The 26991-nt window shown below is 42.5% G+C and overlaps 1 protein-coding gene across 2 annotated transcripts in view; it reads left to right on the forward strand.

Moving 5' to 3' along the window:
* The window catches only part of SLC1A7 (solute carrier family 1 member 7), a 61179-nt gene that overhangs the window by 31579 nt on the left and 2609 nt on the right, over nucleotides 1-26991 (forward strand). For both annotated transcript variants that reach the window (XM_084852487.1, XM_084852486.1), the window contains exons 5-10: nucleotides 3659-3878; nucleotides 11137-11236; nucleotides 16041-16274; nucleotides 18497-18691; nucleotides 22402-22536; nucleotides 26486-26585. In XM_084852487.1, coding sequence (XP_084708613.1) covers nucleotides 3659-3878; nucleotides 11137-11236; nucleotides 16041-16274; nucleotides 18497-18691; nucleotides 22402-22536; nucleotides 26486-26585 — 984 coding nt within the window. The remainder of the gene's footprint in view (nucleotides 1-3658; nucleotides 3879-11136; nucleotides 11237-16040; nucleotides 16275-18496; nucleotides 18692-22401; nucleotides 22537-26485; nucleotides 26586-26991) is intronic.

A 26991-nucleotide genomic window follows, 5' to 3' on the forward strand; every position in this document is an offset into this window, starting at 1 on the left:
AAAAACTAAGTTCATAGCATCTGGCCCTATCACTTCCTGGCATATAGAAGGGGAAGAAATGGAAGCAGTGACAGATTTTACTTTCTTGGGCTCCAAGATCACCGCAGACGGTGACTGTAGCCATGAAATTAAACGATGCTTGCTCCTTGGGAGGAAAGCTATGGCAAACCTAGACAGCATAGTAAGAAGCAGAGACGTCCCCTTGCCGACAAAGATTTATATAATCAAAGCTATGATTTTCCCAGTAGCAACGTATGGCTGTGAGAGCTGGACTATAAGGAAGGCTGAGTGCCGAAGAACTGATGCATTCGAACTGTGGTGCTGGAGAAGACTCTTACAAGTCCCCTGGACTGCAAGGAGGTCAAATCAGTCAATCCTAAAGGAAATCAACCCTGAGTGCTCATTGGAAGGACAGATACTGAAGCTGAAGCTCAAATATTTTGGCCACCTAATGCAAAGAGAAAACTCCCTGGAAAAGACCCTGATGCCGGGAAAGATTGAAGGCAAAGGTGAAAGGGACAGCAGAGGATGAGATGGCTAGATCGCATCACCGATGCAATGAATATGAATTTGAGCACACTCCGGAAAAGAGCGGAGGACAGGAAGACCTGGCGTGCTATGGTCCATGGGGTCACGAAGAGTCGGACACGACTTAACGACTTAACGACTGAACAACAACAACAACAACAACAATATATGGCTGGTGCGTGGCATTTGGCTTATTGGGGCACTGATTGTGTAAATCCTACATAAAATGTGCATCCTTCACATCTTGGTACAGTTGGCCAGATGCGCCTCATTTCATATGCTCCAGCATTTTGTAGATGAAATTAAGAACATCTGACATACGTATATATAATACCTCTATATTCACAGTAAGGATTGCTGCTTGTGCACACACAGTCTCCTCCCCACTACACTGTTGCACATTGCTAAAGGCCCCACCTCTTGTATACTGTACATATTTAGCCTGGAGTGGCCTTTCGTACACAGGCTTCTAAAGCAAGTGTGTTAGTAAACTGACCTTTTTTGGGGGTGGGGGGGATAAGATGACTGGGAAATGTTAAGTCAATAACTAAAATATAACCTGGTATATAGAAGAGGTTCCTTCCAGATAAGACTTTTATTGCACCATTGCCCTGCCTCTTTCACAGAATTTTATGGGGGTCCAGGCAATAACGTCTTCCATTTGTAGCCCTCCTGTGTTTTCCCACTGCTTCTTTTGTCTTTTTTCTTACTGTGGAAACTCTGTTAAGAAAGAAAAGATGGAATAGCTACACAATGCCTTCTGATGGTAGGTGTTAGGACCCCTCCATCTCGACACACCCTCAGTTTCCCCTTCTATGATCCAGGGCTAAGTAATCCTGTTTCATTTTGCAAAAGGGGTGTGAAGCACAATGTATGTTCATATTTAGCCTTGAAGGCATTAAAAGTGGAGTTATGTTCATTTTCAACCACCAACAAAAATGTAGCTGCCTTGTTAGTGGAAGCTGCATATGAACATGACTTGATGCCATCTAAGAGGCTGCAGGGGGCTGCAGAAGGATGTTCTATCCTGTTAAATCAAAAATAGCATTACAAGTGAGACAAACTAATTACCTAAACTGGAAGCTGACTAACAGACCTTATGCAATGGTGTGCATGTGCCACTCCAGACTGAGCATGTTAAGTAAGAGGAAGGTCTTTGGGTACCTCCTTTTCCATACTTAGGGCATCTCTACACCAGCCTAAAATCCTGCATTTAAAACAGGGCTTTCTGCTTCTGTTTTAAATGCAGGATCACGACGACTCCCTTTTTCATGTGCTTCCTTCCCCCTCACCCCCTTCCCCCTCCTTCTCCTCGAATCTGAGTCTTCCATTATCTTTCATTGATCTCGCTCCTCTTCTTGCCGCTTTTCCTCTTATCATGGAGGAAACTGAAGTGGAACACAACGGGGTAATTGATAGCTCATTATCTGCGATCTATTTAAAAATGGAACAAGGGGCATTTAGTGCAGGAGACACCTTGAATGATCACGGCGTCATTTAAAGAGCCCGCAAACTTCCGGTGAAGGAGCAATCTCAATCACAGGATAAAAGCTCAATGTGAAGGAGCCCTTGGAATCCACTTGTGATGTAACCAGTCTAGGAAAAGGCTCTGAATAAAATTTGCAGCTGCAATTCTTGTTAATGGTGCTTAGAGTATAAGGTATGTAAATATATTCAAGTTTCACATTCATTTGACATAAGCTTGACTGAAAGCAATGGGGATTACTATCAAACAACGGATTAGAATATATGAACATTTTCAGACATTACACTTTTCCTACAGAGTGAGCGGTCACAACAAGGTCTGTATATTTCCACAGAGTTATTCATTATCCTTAAGTTACCATGTTACCTTGTGGGTTACAGTTTGGAAAATATCCCTAGACTTTGACATTCCCCCTCCCTCCTTTTGATAACTTCCAGGTATTTCTGTTCAGTTTTTGACCAATAGTTCTATCTCCTGTTGTGTTCGCTATACTTCTTTGTTCAAAATAATAGAATTAATGTCTGTCATTACCTAGTCTTTGGTTATGGCTTTCTAGGATGTGGTAGTCAAATAAATAAAAATCTGAATGAATGTTAATAGAACACAGAACATATTATTTATGTTCTCAACATTTAAAAACATATTTGCATGGGGTGTGGGTGTGAGGGGAGAATAGCTAAGTGTACTGGCTAAGAGTGTGAACTGGGAGCCAGAACATACCTGGTTCAAATCTTATCTCAGCCATGAGCCTGCTCAGTGCCTCAGGCAAGCCTGTATTTTCTCCCTTCCACAAGGGTAAATGAAGATAATAATACTGACCTTAAAGCCAAACTATTTATTAAGAGGGAAAGACAGGGGCTTGGATCTTCCTGTCCATGAACAGAGCGGAGTTTATGTTCATGGAATGGGGATTTCCCATCTCTCCTATCCCTCTATATATAGCAGAAAGCCTCTATAGGCCATTGTGCCCCTCAAAAATCTGATCCTGATAATTTGGGGATACAATGAAGGACGGTATTTGCAGAAATTGCCCCCCCTCCCCCACATGAACAGGAGAGCAACTTCGGATCCAAGCCAGTGTTCCCAACCCCCATGTTTCGCTCATAACTGCAATGCTGGGCCTGGAGAAAGCATTTGAAGGGGAAGGAGGTAATCAAATGGGTGGGTGGGGGACACTTTATTTATTTGTTTGTTTATTTATTTATTTGATTTGTGCCCTGCCTTTCTACCAAGAAAAATGGCACTTAACACACGTAGCCTTTTCCATGTTGATTCCACCCCAACTCCCCGTAAAGGTACCCATGGGTAGTTTAAATGGCTTTATACAGGGACATTTTCAGAGAAGAATTGGTGGGAGATTAAGCACCTTCTTTCCAACCTATCCATTGTCCCCTATAAGAATGTCCCTTAGCCCGTCATACCCAGTTATCTGGCAACTGTGGGTTTGGGACCATAATTTCTGAGGGCCAAATTTTCAGTGGAAAATCAATTCTATTTAAAACTGCAGTTGTTCGGTTCCATAGTTGGTGTGTGTCTGTGTCTGAGCTGTTATTCCTCACAGGTATTCCTTTCTCTGTTGAAAAGTTCTATACGTTTAACAAGACAATATCCTTCTGCGTATAATGGAGATAACTTCTCTTTTAGTACCGAACCAAAAGCATCCCTATTGTCAAAGCCAACAAGGCAGTGTCTGAAATCCCCACTCGCCGAATCATAATCTATGGGGTACAGGATGAAAATGGATCCAACATCCAGAATTTTGCTTTGGACATCACACCACCACCTGAAGTGATTTACAAATCAGAGCCAGGCACCAGTGAAGGCATGAATGTGTTGGGCATTGTAATATTCTCTGCTACCATGGGTATGTTTTTGAAATCCATACATCAAAGACACATGAAGTTGTTATTGATGTAGGGAACTAATCTTTCTATTTAGAATTCCTGATTTCATTCCCACCTATTCCCACTCCCTGACTCACTGGCATTCAGCATTTCCAATAGGAAAAACATGATTCACAGCTTTGAGTAGTTAAGCATTGTGGCTATATTTCCAGTTGTCTGAGAACAGTATGTACGTTGCTATTTTTGACAAGCCTACCTACCTTGCTTTGTTTTCTCCTCACTTTTCCCCATGTGGAGTTTTTTTGCTTTCCTCTGTAATTCACAGAGCTTTTGCAGTGAACTTGTATGAGAAGAACAACAAGATGTTTATGCCTATGGTATAACTTTCATTTAGCATCTGTGGTGAGGCTCATATATAGCTAACCTAATATGTAAAATTATGTGTTGCTAAACAAGGTTCACAATGAATATGTCTCACACAGCTGATAAATCATTACAAGAACAGTTGCTTCAAAAGCAAAATCTTTTCTGCAATGGGGGGAAATACATGGTTCATGAGTCAAGAGAGTATATTGCTAGGAGAATGCTTTTGTTAGCATTTGAGCTACAGGTGCTTAGTTTGGATATTTGAACACAATTTGATAACTCCCCTTCACACACACACACATTGGTATCTGAGTTCCCCAACAATTCCATAATATTTGATTATGAAATTGGAAAAAATAAATTCAGCATGAAATATTATTGCAGTCAACCAGACCAAACAAAGGGGCAGGAAAGTGGGCTAACTGCATGAAGGACCAGGCTGTGGGCTTCTTGCATGCATCCAAGAAGCTAGTTTACTGGTGAGGCTCGCTTGAAGGACAACTGGGCATAAAATGACCTGATCCATATGTAACAACAACCCAGAGTACAGGCTGAGCATGGGTTGAATATGGGTTGTCATCGAATTGTAGGTTGTTGTCATTATGTGCAAACCCTGCACTAAGGTTTAAATTGGGTTGTTAACTGCAAACAACCTAGAGTTCACAACCCAACTGGATTCTGGATTCTCATCCTGGATTGTTTGTGGTTAATAACACATTGTCAACCCATACTCTGGGTTGTTGTTACATGCAAAACAGGCCAATGTCTACCCAGATTGCCCCTCTTGGCTGGTTTTCAGGTTGGGAAGAAATAAATGGTGGAAAATTACAAAGATGCATATGAGCCATTAATGTTCAGACAACTAACTAACGTCCAGTGTAGAAGTTCTCAGGAGAATTCTCACCACCACCACCACCACCAACACTATTAAAAATAAGCTGCATGAAAAAAAATGGTCACAGCCCAGCTTGCACTGTTGAAATGAATGGGAGCTGTAGAAGGAGAACACACATGGCAGCAGAGGGAGGAATGCATCTGGTGTTTCCTAGGAGGCTACCCAGCAAAAGTTAAGATACAACCAAGCAGAAATTGGTCATGACTAATTTCAATTGAAATCAACAGAACTTGCTAGTCATGACTAGCCATGTAAGTATCCAGTACATAGAAGTGAATCCCATTGAGTTTAATGCGGGTTCTCCCAGGTAAGTGTTTATAGAACTGCAGCCTTCTTCAACTTCAGATTTGAGTGCTTATATTACAGGGAAGACCAGGTTTCCTTACCTTTTGTGACAGCTATTTTAGAAGGCTACCGGGTGGGGGGGTGGGGGTGGGATTTGACTAAATTGGGGAGAGTGGCATAGGAATTTTATTAACCCCACACACACACCTTTCTCCCATATTTCAAGCATTTTTTTAAATGGGACATTAGAAAGGAAAGGTTCCTCCTGTGCAAGCACCGGGTCATTACTGACCCCTAGAGGGATGCCGCTTGCGCTGGCGTTTTCATGGCAGACTATAGCGGGGTGGTTTGCCCTTGCCTTCCCCAGTCATGACTACCTTTCCCCCAGCAAGCTGAGTACTGATTTTACCGGCCTCGGAAGGATGGAAGGCTGAGTCGACCTAAGCCAGCTACCCGAGACCCGGCTTCCACTGGGATCAAACTCAGGTCGTGGGGAGAGTTTCAGTTGCAGTACTGCCGCCTACCACTCCTGTATTGTGTCCAGTTTCTGTCATGTGTTGCCAATTCCTTAATGTTCACATATTCTGAAATGTCATTCAATTTTTACTTTAAGCAAAGCTTCATTGAACTGCTATATGAGGTTCAGTCAAGTAGTTCTTGGCATGTCCTGCAGAGAGCAGTGGAATATTTAACTAGCTTAGCCCTCTCTTCTCATTGATTTACCACCAACTTGCATTGTGTCTGGTCTGAACAATGTGAATTTTATTTAAACCATTCATCTAGCTGGCATTAGTTATGACATGTTCAGACTGAGGTTTGATTCATGAGCTGGACTGAATCTTCACAATGAGGTAAATTTCATGGTATCAAGCAGTAAACTCCAGATTTTGGAACAAGCATGTCAGCAGATTAATCTAAATGAAAAGCTGCTTAGCCCTTTTCAACTGAAGATGCATCCAGAGTCCAGACAGAGCTGCAGCACACAGCCACGTGTGCGGATAGTGTCCCAGGAAAAGTCCTTTCCCATAGGACATTCTTGCATTCATAGCATGAAGACTGTAAAATCCCTGACTTATTGGGGAAGGGCCAGAGCTCAGTGGTGGAGCACATGCTTTGCCTGTATGTGGTCCCAGGATCAGTGGTGGCACATACATACACACCAACCACAAGGTAACAGCAGAAAGTCCTCTGAATCTACCTTGATTACTCCTTGTTTATAGTTCCCTTACCTGCCTTCCAGCCCCCTGCATACTGCCCTAGTTTCTGTGCTGACAGAATAAACAGCATCCCTGTTTACCTCTCGTGGGTTTGGCATGCTTAAGCGTCAGAGTGAACCATACATTCCATATGTTCAGTGCTGATGTTTGTTCTGGGAGTTTGCAAAGAGGATTGGTTTCCTAGCCACTGCTGACAGCCATCCCCTAAAATTACCCTTGGTTCATTGTAGAAATTATGATTTGGAATAAATAGTTAATTATAGCATGGTAATACTTGAACAACGGCGCATCACCCAAGGTAAAATTATTCCAGATACTTCCAGAGGAGAGAATGACAGAGTTACTGCCTGCTGGGAGAATATAACATGCATGGATGTATTCCAGCTAGGGCATCTGAGAAGAGTGGATTTAGGCTTCAGTCCTAGGCGCACTTAACCTGGCAAGAAGCCTGACCAAATACAGTTATCTGAAAGCAAGTCCCATTGAATAAACATGCATTGAATTGGGCTGCATCAAATATAATGCAAGATCTCTTATTTGAATGGCATGGTGTCACTCAAAACATCTGGATGATTTTAGAGTTCCCAGAGTTTTGACTAGGAATGGTTTAAGATCAGAAGAGTTATATTTTTGAAATACTGAAGATCTTTCCAAATTTCAGAGCAGAAAATGATGCATCTAACTTGTGAGTATTTTACACAAAATTGGCCCCCAAAGATCTTGTGCATTTTCAACTGGAGCTGGATTGGGTCCCATCATGTCAAACAAACCCCTTAGTTGCTGCAATGGTCTATTTAGAATACAGCAAATGTTGCTAAAGCACTGTGAGATGCAAGCAATGCATCCCTCCTTCTCTGCCCCTGAACTCACAGGAAATTAACATCCACCCCAACTTTCCATGACGCTTCACCTTGGCTAGTGGAAAGAGAGAGATGGGAATGCAGGAGAAGTTGAATAGGGACAAATCCCTACCGTCCAAACTGGGTGGAACTGATATGAAACTGAACTGCAGGGATGGGAGTGGACATCACTGTCAGTCACATGAGGATATATGCTCAGTCCCACTGTTCATTTTCATATGGGCTGTAGATCTCCCTTCCTCCCACCCCCTGCCCCATCCTCGATATTCAGATGAAAAGGCCCTGTCTTCCAGACCAAATCATATTGCTCCATAGGTAGATTATGGAGAAGAACTGTTTCCCCCTTTTCCTGCTTTTAACCAGAAGAGCCACGCTGTCCTAACACTGACCTTTTATAATAAGCCCAAGCTGGCTTCAAAACACTGAACTGCCTTCACCTTTCTGTTAGCAGGAAGGAGTGACATAATAGCTCATAAAATATATTGTGGATTTGCAATCTGAAATTTATGGCTAGATGAAGATTAACCAGCATTGTTGTGAAATGGCTGGGTCTGACAGTGGATCAGCTTGTTCCCCCTTGAATCAAGAATACTTCAAGGTCTGGAACCTGTCACACATTCACAGATGTGAGCTCTGAGCCTTGGCTTTGGGTCCAGCCGTATTTGCTGTACAGACAGATATAAGCATACATCCAGCCTAAAACAAAGTCATTCCCACTCAGTTATTTTCAAATGTACTTCCTTGTTGAAATGGTTTCCTGAGTGTCTAACCTGTATTTTTCTCCAACACTGATCTACGGACTAAACCTTGTCCTCAGTCTTATTCCACCTGGTTCTCAGGAAGGGACTTGATTCAGTGTCCTGCTGCGGGATGGATCTGTGATCTCTTTTTCTCAGCAGTAAAGGTAGCCCTGTCCTTCTAGCAATAAGAGATTGAGGCTGCAATCCTAAACACGCTTACCTGGGAGAAAGTCCCATTGAACTTGGCAAGACTTATTTCTGAGTAGACATGGATAGGACTGCTGTGAGGCTGCAGTTCTAGATAGCTTAGCTGGGAGTAAGCCCCACTGACACAATGATTTCACTGTGCAATGATTTCTCTTCTGTGCTAATTATGTGGCTTTGTTGTCATTATTACTGTAGGATATTAAGTCAAAAAGAATTATTTGTAACTTGAAAGTGCGTTCTGGGAAACATAGGTTTTCCATTCATATTATACAGTAATTCAAGCAAAAAATCACTTGGGTGTAAGCACTTGAAGCCTAGCAAGACTATCAGCTATGGGGTGGGGTGGGGTGGGGTGGGGTGGGATGATAAACCTCCTGGTTCTGTTGCTTTCCGTCATTTGATCTCGTCTGATCTCAGAAGCTAAACAGGGTCAGCCCTGGTCAGTAGTTGAATGGGAGACCGCCTAGGAATCAGGCTTCCTGCATTGAGCAGGGGGTTGGACTCGATGGTCTTGTAAGCCCCTTCCAACCCTATGATTCTATTATTCTATGACTGTGAAAATGAAGGTGAGCATGAGTCAAGCATCTTCAAAGACTAGTAGATGAAGTTCGGCTTAGTGGGTCACTCAAATTTAGACCTGATTTATCTTAACTGTGCCTGGGGACACCCAAATCATTCAGACAATTACACATTTCTCTAAAAGGGAAGATTGCGGTGACATGGAGCTACAAGGGAGATATGCCCTTTTAACACTACCTCCCATGCATCAAATTTGAATGACATGGGCACATGGCCCAGTCTACAAGTTCACAGTGCTTCATGGGCCTGAAAGATGTTGCACTGATCACTCCTGGCTCCTTCACCGAAGATGTTTTCAGCAGCCACTCCACAATCATGACATTTCCTTCTATTGGAGGTTCATTTAAGCCTGAATCTGAGCATCTTGCAAAAATAGCGTAAACACTTTGTGTTTAGCATTTGATCTGTGGGTTAAAGCAGATACATGTCTGTTTTTATAATTCATAATATATTTTAAAAACATATTGTTACCAGCCATGATCCGTTCTGATAGGTGGGATACCTGTTGAACTGAATAAACAGGAAATTTAAACTGTGGAAGTTTCAGTGTACCACAGGAGAAGCTAGCAGTATATAATTATTTTTATAACCTGTAGAACTGTTTGGCATAAGTCAATTTTTTTCATTGTCTGTCAGTTACTCGGTACAGAAAGTAAACAGCTGGAATTTCATATACATTTGGCTGATGTCTGCTATGGCTTCTAAGCAAGAAAGCCGAAGTACAGCCAGTTAGGTTGTTGGCTTTTTTCACCTAGGTTTTCTACTAGAATCTGGACTGAAGCCTCCAGATTTACTTCACTGCCACCACATTGTCATAATTTTATTTCTATATAAATGGGGATTGGATAGATGTGGCATGCACAGTGCAATCCTATGTATGTTTACTATTCCTATGCAAAAGTAAGTCTTTACTGTATTCAGTGGGGCTTATAGAGCAATCCTAAAAGGAGTGGAGGGAGTTACGTGGTGGGTGCTGCACCAGTTCCAAAGGGCTGCCTTCTCTCTGCAGCCAGGGTGGGATGGGAGTTGGAGTGACTTTATTTTTAAAATTTCCATCCCACTGAAACCAAGGGGAGGGGAAATTCCTATGCCAGCTTCAGTCCAAGGCTATGATGGGGAAGTGAGGGGACTTTGGATCCAGAGGCTCCAAGGTTGTCCCATTTGGGACACCCCCACTGGTAAAACACCTCTGGCAGGCATCCCAGGGACCTTCAGGGCAGACAGGCCTGCCCTGCGAGTGGAGGGGCACTTCCGCCCCATCCTAGCACATCTCAGCTGGCCTCTGGGGTTACTTCTGAGTAGACATGCAGAGGATTGCACTGCATATTACCTTTCCAGAGTGCAATGAAGAAAAGCCTAAGTTCCATTGAGAAAAATGGAGGCTGATCTATATTACTATACCGAATTCTCCATTTGATATTCCTAAATCTGTGATCCAAACATTCAAATAAATGCAAATTATATTTTTAAAAATATAATGGTTTAAATTTTTCAAATATGAAACAGTAGCATAAATTACTTGAATTTAGAATTTCATGTTGGCATTCATTCAGATATTTATATCACATATTTCTATATACATATAAGCAATTATAGTATGGGCATAAGTAAGGATGAGACTCATGGTATGTGAGGATTCGATAGGTGAAAGATCACAGCTGTAAAAGTGTTTGTCATTCACTTCATAAAGTGAAGCAGTTCCTCCTGTGAATTCAGCTCCCAGGTTTGGTCCAGCAATTCAGGAAATATAAAAATAATTGCAGATATCATGGGCACATTTTCAAGACAGCAAATGGGTTGTAATGAGAGGCTAGTTCAGTTTGCTTTGAAAGAATCTGGAGTATACTTAACCATCCATCCACCATCTGATTGTAATCTTTGCCAAATTAGCCTCAATTGCCCATGTGTTGGAGTGATGTGGAGCCAAATTTGTGGCATGTAAAAGTGGAGTTTGCATTATTCCTAATACATAATTGTTGGCATGTGCTGCATACAGACATGTCTTATTAACAGTCCACATAATTCCATCTGGCAATTCAAACTTGAGTTTATTAGCGTCTGATGTTGAATATTATGGAAACTCATATGAAGGTGGGTAAAATGAAACAAAGATGTTTATCTATTTACAGGAATAATGCTGGGCAGGATGGGTAACAGCGGTGCTCCCTTGGTCAGTTTTTGCCAGTGCTTAAATGAATCTGTCATGAAGATAGTAGCTGTAGCTGTATGGTAAGTAAATGCGGTGTTAGGAAAAAGAAACACTTGCAGCTGCAAGTCTGTTTCAGTGGGGTGGTCCTCAATGGTGAAATAAGGCTACATACATTCAATGGAATGTAGGCCTCTCCAGGGCTGTTAGTAAGATGGATCAGGACATGTATATTCTCTTTGGAAAAGGCTATCATTTTCCTGGATTGCTGGCTGTTATTGATAGGAAGGAACTCAAGTACTACATCAATGCCATGTGCCATTTCTATGTTTCTTCTAAATCAGTGGTTTTCTAACTTTCTGGCTTCAACATTGCCTCCTTTGGCAAGGAATTCCTTGATGTCTGCCATGGAACCCCAGAACAGTGCAGGAGATTCTGGGGCACCTTAGGGGTAAACACTCTGTTAATGTGAGACAGTGGCCAGGCTGCTGACCTGCATGAACGGCAAGTACAACCTAAACACACTCAAAACTCTCCGGTGGCTGCACGTGGAAGATGATATACTAATGAAGGACAAGCTGACTTTCAAGAAAACGTGTCTGTTATTGCTCAGCTTCTAATTGTGAACTTCTGGTAAACTTCTGAGGAATCCTAGGATTCCTTGGAACATCATTTCAAAGCCACTGTTCTAAGGGCTAGTCTACATGTGAGGCGGATTATTCTTCTGTGGTTATTCTTCCGATTTTATCTTTCTTTGAGCATCTCTACACCAGCCTATAATCCCGCATTTAAAACGGGGCTTTCTGCTTCTGTTTTATATGCAGGATCACGACGGAATCCTTTTACCCTTTATCACAACAGCTTCCTTCCCCACACTTTCCCCCCTTATCTGAGTCTTCCATATGTTTCATTATACAGCTGCTAGATGGTGCTGTGGTCTAGTTCCTCTTATTGAGGGTTTTCTCAAGCACTGTAATTTGATAGCTCATTAACTCTGAACTTTTAAAAAATGGAAAAAAGGTCATTTAGTGTGGGAGACCCCCTTCATGGATCACTGCCTTGTTGTGGCGAAGGGGATTGCATAACTCACTGAAGCCATAAGCTATGCCATGCAGGGCCACCCAAGATGGACAGGTCATGGCGGAGAGTTCTGACAAAATGTGGCCCATTGGAGAAGGAAATGGCAGCCCACTCCAATATTCTTGCCAAAAAAACCCCATGGAACGTATCACAAGGCTAAAAGATATGACACCAGAAGATGAGCCCCTCAGGTCGGAAGGTGTCCAATATACTACTGGGGAAGAGCAGAGGGAATTTCCAAGTAGCGCCAGAAAGAATGAAGCGGCTGGGCCAAAGCCGAAAGGACACTCAGCTGTGGATGTGTCTGGTGGTGAAAAGAAATTCCAATGCTGCAAAGAACAATATTGTTTAGGAACCCAGAATGTAAGATCAATGAATCAAGGTAAGCTGGAGGTGGTCAAACATGAGATGGCAAGATTGAACATCGACATCTTGGGAATCAGCAAACTAAAATGGACAAGCATGGGCGAATTTAATTCAGGTGACTATTATATCTACTACTGTGGGCAAGAATCCCTTAGAAGAAATGGAGTAGAACTCATAGTCAATAAAAGGGTGGGAAAAGCAGTACTGGGGTACAATCTCAAAAATGATAGAATTATCTCAGTACAAATCCAAGGCAAACCATTCAACATCACAGTAATTCAAGTCTATGCCCCAGCCACTGAGGCCGAAGAAGCTGAGGTTGATCGGTTCTATGAAGACCTACAACACCTTCTAGAACTAACACCAAAAAAGATGTCCTCTTCATCATAGGGGATTGGAATGCTAAAGTAGAAAGTCAATAAATAACTGAGATGACAGGCAAGCATGGCCTTGGTGCACAAAATGATGTAGGACAAAAGCTAATAGAGTTTTGCCAAGAGAACATGCTGATCATAGCAAAAACTTTTCCAACAGCACAAGAGGCAACTCTACACATTGGCATCACCAGATGGTCAATATCGAAATCAGATGGATTATGTACTTTGCAGCCAAAGATGGAGACTCTCTATGCAGTCAGTAAAAACAAGACCTGGAGCTGACTGTGGCTCAGATCATGAGATTCCTGTTGCAAAATTTCGGCTTAAATTGAAGAACGTAGGGAAAACCACTAAACTATTCAGGTGTGACCTAAATCATATCCCTTATGAATATACAGTGGAGGTGAGGAATAGATTTCAGGGATTAGACCTGATAGACAGAGTGCCTGAGGAACTATGGACGGAGGTCCGTAACATTGTTCAGGAGGCAGCAACTCAATCCATCCCAAAGAAAAAGAAATGCAAGGAAGCAAAGTGGCTGTCTGATGAGGCTTTACAAGTAGCTGAGGAAAGAAGGGAAGCAAAAAGCAAGGGAGAAAGGAGAAGGTATATCCAACTGAATGCAGAGTTCCAGAGAATAGCAAGGAGAGACAAGAAGGCCTTCTTAAATGAACAATGCAAAGAAATCGAGGAAAACAATAGAATGGGAAAGACTAGAGATCTTTTCAAGAAAATCTCAAGGGAACATTTTGTGCAAAGATGGGCATGATAAAGAACAAAGAAGGCAGGGACCTAACAGAAGCAGATGAGATTAAGAAGAGGTGGCAAGAATACACAGAAGAACTATACAGGAAAGATCTTAATGTCCCTGATAGCCATGATAGTGTGGTCACTGAACTTGAGCCGGACATCCTGGAGAGTGAAGTCAAGTGGGCCTTAGGAAGCATTAGTAACAACAAAGCTAGCAGAGATTACAGTATTCCAGCTGAGCTATTTAAGATCCTAAAAGATGATGCTGTTCAAGTGCTGCACTCAATATGCCAACAAATTTGGAACACTCAACAGTGGCCACAAGACTGGAAAAGGTCAATTTACATTTCAATGTTCAAACTACCGTACAGTTGCGCTCATTTCACATGCCAGCAAGGTTATGCTCAAAATCCTACAAGCTAGGCTTCAGCAGTATGTGAACCGAGAACTACCAGAAGTACAAGCTGGGTTTCAAAGAGGCAGAGGAACTAGAGATCAAATCGCCAACATTCGCTGGATCATGGAAAAAGCAAGAGAATTCCAGAAAAACATCTATTTCTGCTTCATTGACTACGCTAAAGCTTTTGATTGTGTGGATCACAACAAACTGTGGGAAATTCTGAAAGAGATGGGAGTACCAGACCACCTTACCTGTCTCCTGAGAAACCTGTACGAGGGTGAAGAAGCAACAGTAAGAACTGGACATGGAACAACCGATTGGTTCAAAACTGGGAAAGGAGTATGGCAAGGTTGCATATTGTTGCCCTGCTTATTTAGCTTATATGCAGAGTACATCATGAGAAATGCCAGGTTCGATGAATCACAGGTCGGAATTAAGATTGCCGTGAGAATTATCAACAACCTCAGATACGCAGACAATACCACCCTAATGGCAGAAAGCGAAGAGGATCTAAAGAGCTTGTTGTTGAGGGTGAAAGTGGAGAGTGCAAAAGCTGGTTTGAAACTCCACATTAAAAAAACGAAGATCATGGCATCTGGCCCCATCACTTCCTGGCATATAGAAGGGGAAGAAATGGAAGCAGTGACAGATTTTATTTTCTTGGGCTCCAAGATCACCGCAGACGGTGACTGTAGCCATGAAATTAAAACTTGCTCCTTGGGAGGAAAGCTGTAGCAAACCTAGACAGCATAGTAAGAAGCAGAGACATCACCTTGCCGACAAAGGTCTGTGTAGTCAAAGCTATGGTTTTCCCAGTAGTAATGTATGGCTGTGAGAGCTGGACTATAAGGAAGGCTGAGCACCGAAGAACTGATGCTTTTGAACTGTGGTGCTGGAGAAGACTCTTACGAGTCCCCTGGACTGCAAGGAGGTCAAATCAGTCCATCCTAAAGGAAATCAACCCTGAGTGCTCATTGGAAGGACAGATACTGAAGCTGAAGCTCAAATATTTTGGCCATCTAATGCAAAGAGAAAACTCCCTGGAAAAGACCCTGATGCTGGGAAAGACTGAAGGCAAAAGGAGAAGGGGACGGCAGAGGATGAGATGGCTAGATAGCATCACCGATGCAATGAATATGAATTTGAGCACACTCCGGGAGAGAGCAGAGGACAGGAAGGCCTGGCGTGCTATGGTCCATGGGGTCAATAAGAGTCGGACACGACTTAACGACTGAACAACAACAAGTGCAGGAGACACCCTGGAGGTTGACAACATCATCTAACAGACCAGCTAACTTCTGTGAGTAACCAATCTCAGTAGCAGGATAAAAGCTCCGTGTGGAGAAGCCCTTTTTTAATTATTGCAGTGTATTTGGGAGACTGCAAATTTGATCATAGCAGCCCCTGGGTTATGTGCTTAACCTTTTCACTACGGGCTGTTTTTGCAACCAAAATCAAACCCCCCTTCTTTCCCACCACAGGAAAAAATACCCCCCCCCCCCTGCACACACACACCACGGACATACACAGGCACACACACACTGGTGGGAAATCAGCAGCTTGGGGATTCAGTTTTGGTTGTACAAATGCCCTATGAGGAAAGGATTAAACAAACACACAAATACACCATGCTGCTGCCGCAGTAAAATTTGTAAACCTCCAAGCATGCATTTCAGTTTTTTAATAAATTGGGATTACTCATGGCTGTCCTGTTTGGTGTGTGTAGTTTGGCTCTAAAGTTTCTGGAACTGATCATGTTTACAGAGAATGTAGGAGTAGATGAACTGTTTCATAGACAGAGTAAGTTTGCTCCATATGTTTGTTAATTTCCTTCCATTTTTGTGTGGATGTGTTCTTTCACGTGGACACTCTCTGTCTGTCTCTCTCCCCCCCTCCCCCCCGCTCTTCCTCCAGGTATTTTCCATTTGGAATAGTGTTCCTTATTGCTGGTAAGATCTTGGAAATGGATGATCCATCAGCCATTGGGAAGAAGCTAGGCTTTTATGCTATTACTGTAGTTTGTGGCCTGGTGGTACATGGACTTTTTATTCTGCCGATGATGTACTTCTTCATCACCAAGAAGAACCCCATTGTCTTCATTAGAGGGATTCTTCAAGCCTTGCTTATTGCTCTGGCCACATCATCCAGGTACTATGCACCTGATGCAATGAATGAAACACTGGAGCAGTTGCTTCTAAATTTTGAACAAAGGAATCATCAGCAGAATTTGACTTTGCAGTCCCTTACTTACACTTATTTTTTGGATCATAGGCCTATATTTTCTACACATGTGTATCTGGATAAACAAATCACACAGAAAGCAGTATATGTCATGTTAAAGGCATGGTTTTTAGGTACCTTAAAGAACCATTAAGGGTGGCGTTCAAGTACCTTACAGAAGCTGATTATCTTCATCCATTTCAGCTTGGCTTTTCCTTTAACATTAGGTCAAAACACATATGATAACAGTAGAAATCCTGAAAGACTAGTTCTCCCTGATGAATTCCAGATAGGGACTACCTACAGAAGGTTTCTTCAGCTAACTGTTTGAACTGTACAAAGAAATGCAGAATGAATGAAGGTAATAAGCACAATGCATATGAAGGGTCAGTTGAAGTTCGGGGCAGTGTAGTGGCTCTGATTTCTTGGTGGCGGTGGCAGCTCATTCCTTCTGAATACAAGTTGCATTCCATACTAACCCTATCAGTAAGACTACAGTTTTATGCAGATGTGTCTTGGCAATGCCATCTCCAGATTGCAGGGGGGGGGGCTTAGCAAAGTGCCTTCTAGTGGGTCCCCTTCTGCTTTGGTGGGTCCTGGCAACAGTGGCCTTTTGTGGCGGCAGCAGCACCACTGGGTGACTGGGAGCTGCCATTTTAATTTCCCACAATGCTTTTGATGTAGCATCACTCCAGGGCATCATGGGAAATGTAAATGGTGGCTCCCAGTCACTCATTCACTTTTTTAAAGGCCCTGGACAAGCATCAGCAGTGGTCCCTGAAGCAACTGCCTGACAATGCCATGTGCTGACTCTGGGTCTGGATCTTTGAGATCGCAGCAGTATCTGCAGCAGAAGCTGACCTTCACTGGGTGCCAGTTTGTATTTCATTAACCTTGAGGGAGTTAGGTGACTGTCAACAAGATGTGGAGCCCCAGTCCATGTTTAGGGACCACCAACTTGACTGCAGTATAAAGATGAGCACTCATGTGCGAAGAATGGTGACAGAGTATGAGATTTCTTCTCTGATTTCCCTTATGAATATTTAGCTCTTCTTAAAATATGATTGCCCATGACTGACTTTGATAATAACCTAGTGGGCTTTCATTTATTTAATCTCAGCTTGGTTACCCTCATCCAGCTCACTATTGAACTTCAAGCGTTGGCAGCTTCCTTGGAGTCAGGTAACAAAGAGCAATAGAACTGAGTGTCATCAGCATATTAATGGCATCTCACTCCAAAGCGCCAGATGACCTCTCCTAGTGGTTTCATGTGAATACTGTTCATAATGCATAACATTTCTGTTGCTTGAATAGGAAACAATCTTAAGTCTCCCACATAGCAAAGCTAAGTTGAGGCATGTAAAAGTACATGTTCTTGTGAGAACTGTAGCATCTAATGAGGGACACAGCTAATGCAACCAGCTAGGAGGCATCCCATGAACCTGAGATGTGATAAACCATCATGAGGTCAGAGTAAACGCTCTCTTTCTTTAGCAGCAGACAGTGAGGATGATTGCAAGGTTATGCATTGTGAAGAAGCAAGTATATACCATCAAGAACATGCTGAGATGCCTTGACTTTTAAAAGCAAATGGCACAATCAGACGTTGCTTGACTGGTACCAGTCAGCAAGACTCAAGATGAAGGGTAGAATTCTGTCTCCTAGGAATTCCAAATTTCTGATAGTGCTTATAATTTCCCCCTAAATAATATACCACTTCCTTCATAGCTGTCTTCCTTCTATAATATCAGTTTTATTATCCAGAATTGTTCAATGAGAACAAAGAAGAAGAAGTAGTAGTAGCTGTTAATCAAAGACAGTGAATCCATTTGGATCCATGTGTGGTACATATTCTCTGGCTTATGCCAAACATAGTTTATCTCCCAATGGGAGAAACAACTTTAATTTTACTTTAACTTTAATAAGAAATTTGAACATTTATAGGGGCTTTGTTTACCATGAACATGATGCTAGAAACCTGTACAGCTATACCCACAATACTGGATTTTGTTCTGCAACACAGAGTATGGTTATTGCTTCAAAGTCTTGAGAATCTCAATTTTTAAAATTTCTTTTGAAAAATAAAGCAAGTTTCTAAACCTCAGCATTCTCCTGAATGCAGTCTGTGCTTACCTGTATTTTTCTTGCAGCTCAGCCACTTTACCTATAACCTTCAAGTGCTTGTTAGAGAATAACCACGTTGATAGGAGGATTGCCAGATTTGTGCTTCCTGTGGGGGCCACAATCAATATGGATGGAACTGCCCTTTATGAAGCAGTAGCAGCTATTTTCATTGCTCAAGTAAACAATTATGAACTGGACTTTGGACAGATCATCACCATAAGGTAAAAAGCCATATATAAAGGAACTTCGGTATTCAGCAGGCATTATACTATAAATATTTTTTATTTTTTTATTTCATTTCTATACCACCCAATAGCTGAAGCTCTCTGATATTTTCTTCTTGTTTGAATACTGGGTATACTGTTAAAACCTCTGTACTGCTGTGGTCCAAACCTCTTCGTTCATAAATACAAATTGAGAAACTATATAGGAAAGTATGTCTTATGAGGAGAGAAATTTTATAAGCACTACGTAACTGAGGTATTGATCTTTTTTTTTTTACTCTTTAATTGTTTTACTTCAGAGGGACCACTCAAAGAAACTGAATGGAAATTGCTGTGTGAGGGTTTCAAATTACACTGGCTTTTCCATTGTTTCCTTTAGGGGGCTCTTTGAAATTATAGGGTACTTATCATGTCCTCTATTTCCGATGGAGGAAATAGGGAAATGATAACACCAGGAGTGAATCGGCCACTATAGTTTGGAAGGAACATAATAAGAGCCATGCTGGATCAGACCAAGGGTCGATCCAGTCCAGCATTCTGTTCACACAGTAGCGAACCAGCTGTCGACTAGGAACCCACAAGCAGGACACAAGCGCAGGAGCACCCTCTCACCCATGTTCCCCAGCAACTGGTGTATGTAATCTCACTGGCACTGGAGGTAGCCCATAGCCATCAAGACTAGTAGCCACTGATAGCCTTTTCTTCCAGGAATTTGCCCCACCCCCTTTTAAAGCTTTCCAAATTGGTGGCCATCACTACTTCTTGTGGTAGTGAATTCCATTGTTTAACTCTGTGCTGTGTGAAGAAGTCCTTCCTTTTATCTGTCCTGAATCTCCCACCAATCAGCTTCATAGGAAAGGCTGTGGGAAGAGATGTTCTAGGAAAATAAACAACCCTTGACTGCCATAGGGTTCCTCTGAAAGTTTATGTAACTGCAGAGTTCTGAAGATGGCTTCATTCATTTGACCCTGTGTGATTTGTGCTCTGATCCTTCCTTGTAAGCAAGCTTACCATTCTATATTCAAGCATATCTCCAGTTGTACATTTCTAAAATAAAAAGGCTCAAGTATCAGCTAAGCTTGTAAACTGCAACTTCTGATCTAGATGCAATTTCTCATAACCCAAGAAGCATGTGAGTCTCTCTGATTACACAGTAGTTATAGAAGGGCACTTGGTGCATGTTCCAAGATGCAGCCTTCTTTTCTTCTTACTTCACATTACCAGGGCCAAATCCTGGCATTCAAGACAAACTTTGTGGGCCTGGAGAGTCCTGGCGTCATAAGAATCTTCTCTGTAGATTTCACAAGCTCTTCATGGCTGAGAGCCCAAACTAGTGAACAAACAATGTAAACACCTCCTCTTTTAAAATTTTGTTTCTTTTTTCTTTTTGTAAATGTTCCATGCAACTATTCTTCGTAAATGCTAAAAGGCAAAAAAATAAAAATAAAATCCAGCTGGAGATTACTTGCCAGAGATGCCATACTGTTTGCCACAAAATGTCTGGGGTTTGGGGTGGGGATGAAACAGACCATTTTCCAGTAAAGCTGGGATAAATGAACCAAAACAAAAAACCATCCATGACATTTAAATCTGTGATTGTTTTGTTGCTAGATTAGTCATAATCAGACTAATGAATCAGATAATTAGCTTTATGTTGGACTGTGTTTATGCAGCTATGATTTGTATTTTCTGTTCTGATGCATGCTGGAATTTGCTGCTAAGAGCACAGAGATTCCTGCAATTACTTTTGATGCAATTATTTACCTTGTTCTACACTGAAGGTCATATTAGAGCCTGCCGAACATGTGACCCACCAAGCCAAATGCCATCCAACAGCTGTGTCTGTCAGCAGCCAAGCAATGGGTGGCTTGGATTCAGTGTGGTAGGTCACAATTTGCACTAGGGTATGATAAGGATCTATAGAAAAACCAGGTACTCTGCACCAGCCTTCAAAACAATCTGTTCTGATTTAATCCCATTGACCCTAACACAGGGTTATTTGAGTTAATTATTTGGGGCTTGCTTTTCTTTATATTACATTTAAAGCCTGCTCTGTCCCAAAGATTTAGGACAGGTTAATTATAACTATACAAGGAGTCTACAATCCAACATAATTTAAGAAAACTGAAGCCCATTTATTTCAATGGGTTTAAATGTGTGCTGGATTGTGTGGCCCACAGATACAGATACATGAAAATACTCCTGAACCTGAAATTTTGGAATCAAAGGACAGATCTAAATGTTGAAAGACTCAGTCCATTTTTACAGGACACACAGTCATATTTGCATTTCCAGTGCCTCTAAATTAAATGAAAAGGCTTTTCTGGGCATCTTCACACCCATACGATTATTTGCTTAAATTGGAATTTCATGTCAAGAATGTAAAATCCACATTGCTCAGAATATATGTAACTTTTCCACTAACAGCAAGTGCAACAGCAACCAGAGCCCTGTTGGAATTCATGTCATCAGACTTTGCTACCTGGGGTAGGCAAGAAGTGCAATTTTCTTTTTGGGAGACTCTGCCCCCTTCCCCTCTGCTATCTGTTCCATCTGAATGATCCCATCTCTGAATTTATTGCCACCTCTGGCAGACAGTATATAAGCAGCTGTGCAAATACGTTGTCATTATATGCAGGAACACATGGATCCAAAGAATGTGACAGTTTTCATTGAATTCCTGCCAGCAGTCAGAGAAAGTCAAACCCCAGAGGCCAAACTATTAATTGTGTGAATGCAGTTAACATGTTTGTAATTAGCAACTGCAGGGAAGCCTGGGGAGATGTGGGACCGTGGGGATTGAGAAAGGGAGGGTTTTTTTTAATGACTTAGGGTGCAATCCTATGCATCTTTAGACAGAAAAAAGTCCTACAACTCCCAACATGCCCCAGCTAGCCATGCAATTGCTATATTGAGTTTGCATAACAATTTGTGTAATAGGTAATACAGAAAACAATAACCAGAGCACTGCTTTCCCTCCCTATAGTTACCCTCCCTGATTGCTCACTTTTATTTGAATGGAGTTTACCTCTTTCTCCCCCCTGCCATGGTCCTGACAAAATTGCCTCTCTGAAGCTGCTATTTGTATTTCAGGGGAAGCTCCCATTGATGCCAGTGGAGGCTTCCCATGAAGTGCAAATAGCAGCTTCTGAGAGGGGATTTTTGTCGGGACTAGGGCAGGGACTTCTTCTCTCCATCCTGCACACCACAGTCCCAAGGCTGCTCAGACTTCCCTATGACTGCTACCTATATAACAAAAACATTCATGTTAGTTGCAGTCACACAACCACAGCTGCATCTACTGTGAGAGGCACATGATTTCTCCATTGGGGAGCCCTCAATATCTCTGCTTTTCCAGTGATTCCACCGTGTTGCCTATTAGTCTAAGCAATGCTGTGCCTTCTGAAGAAGAACCCCAATCCAGGTCTAGTAGTGTAAACCTTGCTACATGCAACAACTGGTGGACCTCAGATAGGTAGATAGGTAGGTAGATAGGTAGGTAGGTAGGTAGGTAGATAGATGCATCCCCATTCACATCACAAGATACATCCAGCCTTTTCAATGGAATGCTGTTCCAATTAAGTTCAGGTTAAAGCCTATGAGATTCCCATGGCAACTAGTTTGGCCTAAACATGCTTGTGTTAATTCCAGACTTGGGTGGCCTTCTGTGTTAAATCACTAATGTCCTTCTACTTGTCTGTAAAAAGTATCACAGCAACAGCTGCCAGCATAGGTGCAGCTGGGATCCCACAAGCTGGCCTTGTGACCATGGTCATCGTTCTGACATCAGTGGGGCTGCCTACAGATGACATCACTCTAATAATTGCGGTTGACTGGGCATTGTAAGTAACTGCAAGCTTTTTTAGGCTTTTCTTCCATCTTCAAACCAAGTTGATCATGTGAGGATTGGACAGCTCAGTTTATAGGAATATACAGCTCACTGTGAGCCAAAAGGTGGAATAGAAGATTATAATGAAAGTGAGAGCCCAGCACACCCATGATTGTGTTACATGATGTTGCTATCTCTCTGGCTCAGTTCTCCATCTGTAAAATGGGTACATTAAAAACATAAGAATTGTCTTGCTGAATCAAACTGAAAATCCATCTAGTTCAGGGCACTGTCTTCAGTGACCAACTAGATGCCCATGGGATGGTTACTAGCAAAGTGTGATGGTCACAGTCATCCTCTGACTGTGTTCCTAGAATCTGAGATATCCTACTTCTCAATATGGAAGTTGGCTACTTTTTCTGATCTGTTAGACCTGAGTACAGTGGTGCAGTGGTCAGGGGAGGGGTGACAGAATAGGAGGTGGAGTTCAACACATTCCTCTGCTTTCTGCTTCTTCAATCACTCCCCTCCCCCCTCCCCCCCACACACACACCATCTTGTCTCTGCCTCACAGCTGATAAGCAGCCTGCATTTGAAGTCATGGGTCTGGTCCCGCTGTCGAAACCTAGGGCCTAACCAGATGTGATGGACATCATTCCCATGTCCACCTTGTTTACATATAAAGTAGGCTGTCGGGGTCTTTTAACAGTCAAAGAAGTACAGAGAAGTATGAGCATGAAACTGCCTCTTTCCCAACCTTCCCTCCCCACAGTGAGTAGCTCCAGCTACTTTTCCGATTCCTGCACCCCAGCTACACGGAGATGCTTTCCAACGCGATTGTTTAAAACCATGTTTTCATGAAATTGAATTTGCTCCTCCCATGGCACATGCAGCCAATTAAAGTGGGGTATCCCCACCACCACCACCAAGAACTGCTTTTGCATTGCAGACTGTGGGTGGAGACTCACAGCATCAACAAGCTTCCTAAAAGCAACAAACACCACCATAGCCTCCCCGCCCTCAGCCCCACTCTTAAGTGCAGTGGAAGTCAATGCCCGGATCAAGGGAGAGGTGTGCATGTGCGTGTTTGCCTGTGTGCACATTCCTCTCTCCCAGTGGCCCAGAGAAGTGTGCTCAGCAGGACCAGCTGGGCCATGGGGCCAAGTGGGTGGCCCAACGGAGGATCCGTGGCACCCCTCTGTGGTGGCGGCGGTGCCCCAGGCTCCACAGAGGCCCTTCCCTGGATGGAGGAGGAGGATTCAGCAGCCACTCAGCCCAGCCTCCCCCCAGGTCTTCTCATGTGTAAAAGGCAGTGGGCACAGGGTTCCTTTAGGGAAAACAAAGCCCAATCGTTAGCAGGTGCACACCTCTGGAAAAGTGTGTTGTAACAATATTGGCTTCCCACCTTTTCTCTCTGCTTCTTGCTCTTAAGTGCATGGAAGTCAATGGGAATAGCATCAGAGGAGACATGTTTAGCAGGCTGTTAAGGCTCATTTAGGGAAAACAAAGCACGATCGTTTGCTGGTGCACACCTCTGGAAAAGCGCTTATGATGCACCTTTCCCTTCCTCCTATCAGCACTGCTTCCCCCAGCCGGCTGAAGGCAGTATCACTAGTTGAGGTCACGCAGACTCCCAAACCGCACTGAAGCCAGCGTGATGGGAAGATCTGTCACAAAATGACTTTGCAAAAATGTGGGTTTCCCGGCATGGAAACCCATGGTTGCTATGGAGAGGAGGGAACATCATGTGCTGCAAACATCTGCGAGTCAAGGTAGAATCAGATTAAATCCTCTGTGTAGATGGATCGCTGGTTCAAATACCTGAAGGAAGCTGGGAAGAGAGAAAAGTGGCTTGAGCAATCCATGGGCTGAAGAAAGGGAAGGTGCAGGAGGGAGAGAATTTAGCAACCCTCAATCTTATACTCCTTTTACTGTTACACATCCATACTTCCCACTTTATATGTGAAGGGGGCAAGCACACATGCCTGTCGTCAGCATGTGGCATCCTCTGGCAGCTGCGTGAGCCTCCATACTTTAGCAAGGTCCACTGCTGTACAGGCTCTCCTGTGCTGGGTGGCTTGGAGTATCCATTTAAAATTCCCACAATGCCCCAACATAACCCTGGGGCATTGTGGGAAATTAAACTGGCAGGGAGTGCTGTGGGTGCTTGCTGCCACCAGGGTCTATGGAGGTTGGAGAGGGTCCAACAGAGGCCACTTTGCTGGGGCACGCTGTAGACGCATGAACACCCCATCACGGTTTAACCCTCGGTTTTGTTAGTGGGAGAAGTAGCGACTGTGTGCAGAAGAAAATGTGGCAGCAGCAGACCATGTCTTTAGATACATACACACACACACTTAACAGCATATGAACATTTTTCTGATTCAACCCAACTTCATCCTCCATTAAGCTGAAAAAGCCAAAACCTGGACAATGCTGATCTTGGACCATCCTTTGCTTTTCTAAGCCAGACATCTGGATGTTCCTAAATTTTGGTTTTATGACCCACATCAATATATTAACCAATGCGGTTGAGTTTTCAGATGTACTTGTTTGCATTGGAAAATAAGGAAATCACATGATGTGTTTCAGATTTAATGTAGCTCTGCCAAGATGAGTTTGACTCAGCTTCAAAGAATGTACTAAAAGTAATGCGAACGAATACACCTGCCCTTTCCTCTCATTTTTGTTCTTGAGATCAGCTTAAAAGCTGCATTTTGCAAATGTTTCCCTTTCAGCATTGCTCTGTGAAAAACTGCAAGCCAGAATGAAATTGATTTACCTTCTAACTTCAAAATAGAAAAAAAGTGAACGATATATAATTTTAAAACAAAAATAAATGTTACTGAGAGCTAACATAACAGCAAATGCTAATAATGGAGAGTGGTTAATCTAAACTGAGTGCCAAATATACTGATGCTTTTTATCTTCTAGCAGCTCACTCCTTTTGCTCAACATACATTCTTGTCCCCTGCATTCTTCTATATTCATCAACCACAAATGTCCAAGCCCTATTACTTTTCCAGTTGGAATCAAAATGTTTTCTACCGTCCATCTGGACATGCTTAATCGCTCCCCCTGCTTATGTATTTAATGTTTTAAAAACACTATTTCCTTTCCTTGTTCTCCTGTTTTTTGTCTTAAAAACATATTCCAGTTTTATTTTTAAAATTTGGCTCAAGATTGCTTCCTTCATTATTCAGAAATTATTCTTAATATTGCTGGATTGATAGAAGGAAGGATTCTTTCTTTCTTTACAACTCATTTTAAGCTGTTGCACCAGATTCCACACTTTAGAAAATTAATTCCAGATCAACCTATTTGGGGACTCCTGGTGCCAATTAAATAGAATCCAGAGAGCAGAAGAGAAAAGTGTGGGGGTTGTGGGGACTGGGTTCTATTTAGGGAGATCCACAATCAATTTAGCCACCAATCTACCATCCAAATTCTCTTTTGCTCCATATTTCTTATTTTCACGTCCCACAATACATGACACTATTTAGGAGGACAAAAGGGAAAGCAAAAGAACATGCATGAGGGATTTTTCCCCTTAAGTTTTCTTTTTTGCTCCTTGAAGAAAGAACATGGGGAAATCAAATACAAATTGTAAATACAAAAGAACAGACAGACACTCATGACATAGAATCATACATTTGGGAGGCACCAAAATATTACTGGTGTGATATCCTTTACTTTTTTTTGGCATCATGCCTTCATATCACAAAATTGGTTTGGGGGGCTTCTGTGTTTGACCAGTTAGATCAGATATGGTGACATATGAACTTACACTCAGTAGATGCCTTTATTCTTAGCCTCCATAATCCATTGATTTGGTGTGACAGCTGGTTGTGTATATGTACTCTTATTTTGTATGTGAGTACAGCAGAGATGTGTAGGTCTGTAAATGTTTACATAACAAAGAAAGGGAACTTCTTCCTTAATGCCCTCGCTTTGTTTGACAGAGACAGATTTCGAACAATGATCAATGTCCTAGGGGATGCTCTTGCTGCTGGAATAATGGCGCACATCTGCAGAAAAGAATTCACCAAAGATGAGTCTGAGGTAAAAGCAAATGAATGGGACACTTTGGGGAATCACTGGCCGTTTCTACATGAGGCATTTATTGTGTGCTTGTGACTGACCACTCATGGAAGTTTGTGGGTCCTTTACATGATGTTGTAAAGCTCCAGGACATCTCCTGAAGTTTTCCCTGATTATTCTGCCTTTAAAAAGACTGGAGATAAGCTGGAATATTTTTTTAAAGCACTGCAATTTCCGCAGTGTGTAGTGTCGGCATACTGCGAGAATTCCACCACTAGGTGGCGCTTTTTCATTGAAAACTGTAGAAAGCCTGGGGGAGGGGGATGATTTGGGCTTGCTGGAGGGCAAGGCCCTCGTTTTGCAGGCTTTGGCCAACTTTCAAGTTATCCAGCATTGTTGGCCGGGAGTTTCCATTCTGTGGTCGTGT

The sequence above is a fragment of the Heloderma suspectum genome, chromosome 4, assembly GCF_057233095.1.
Source record: "Heloderma suspectum isolate Gila_16-S chromosome 4, 16-S_ref, whole genome shotgun sequence".
Lineage (NCBI taxonomy): Eukaryota > Metazoa > Chordata > Lepidosauria > Squamata > Helodermatidae > Heloderma > Heloderma suspectum.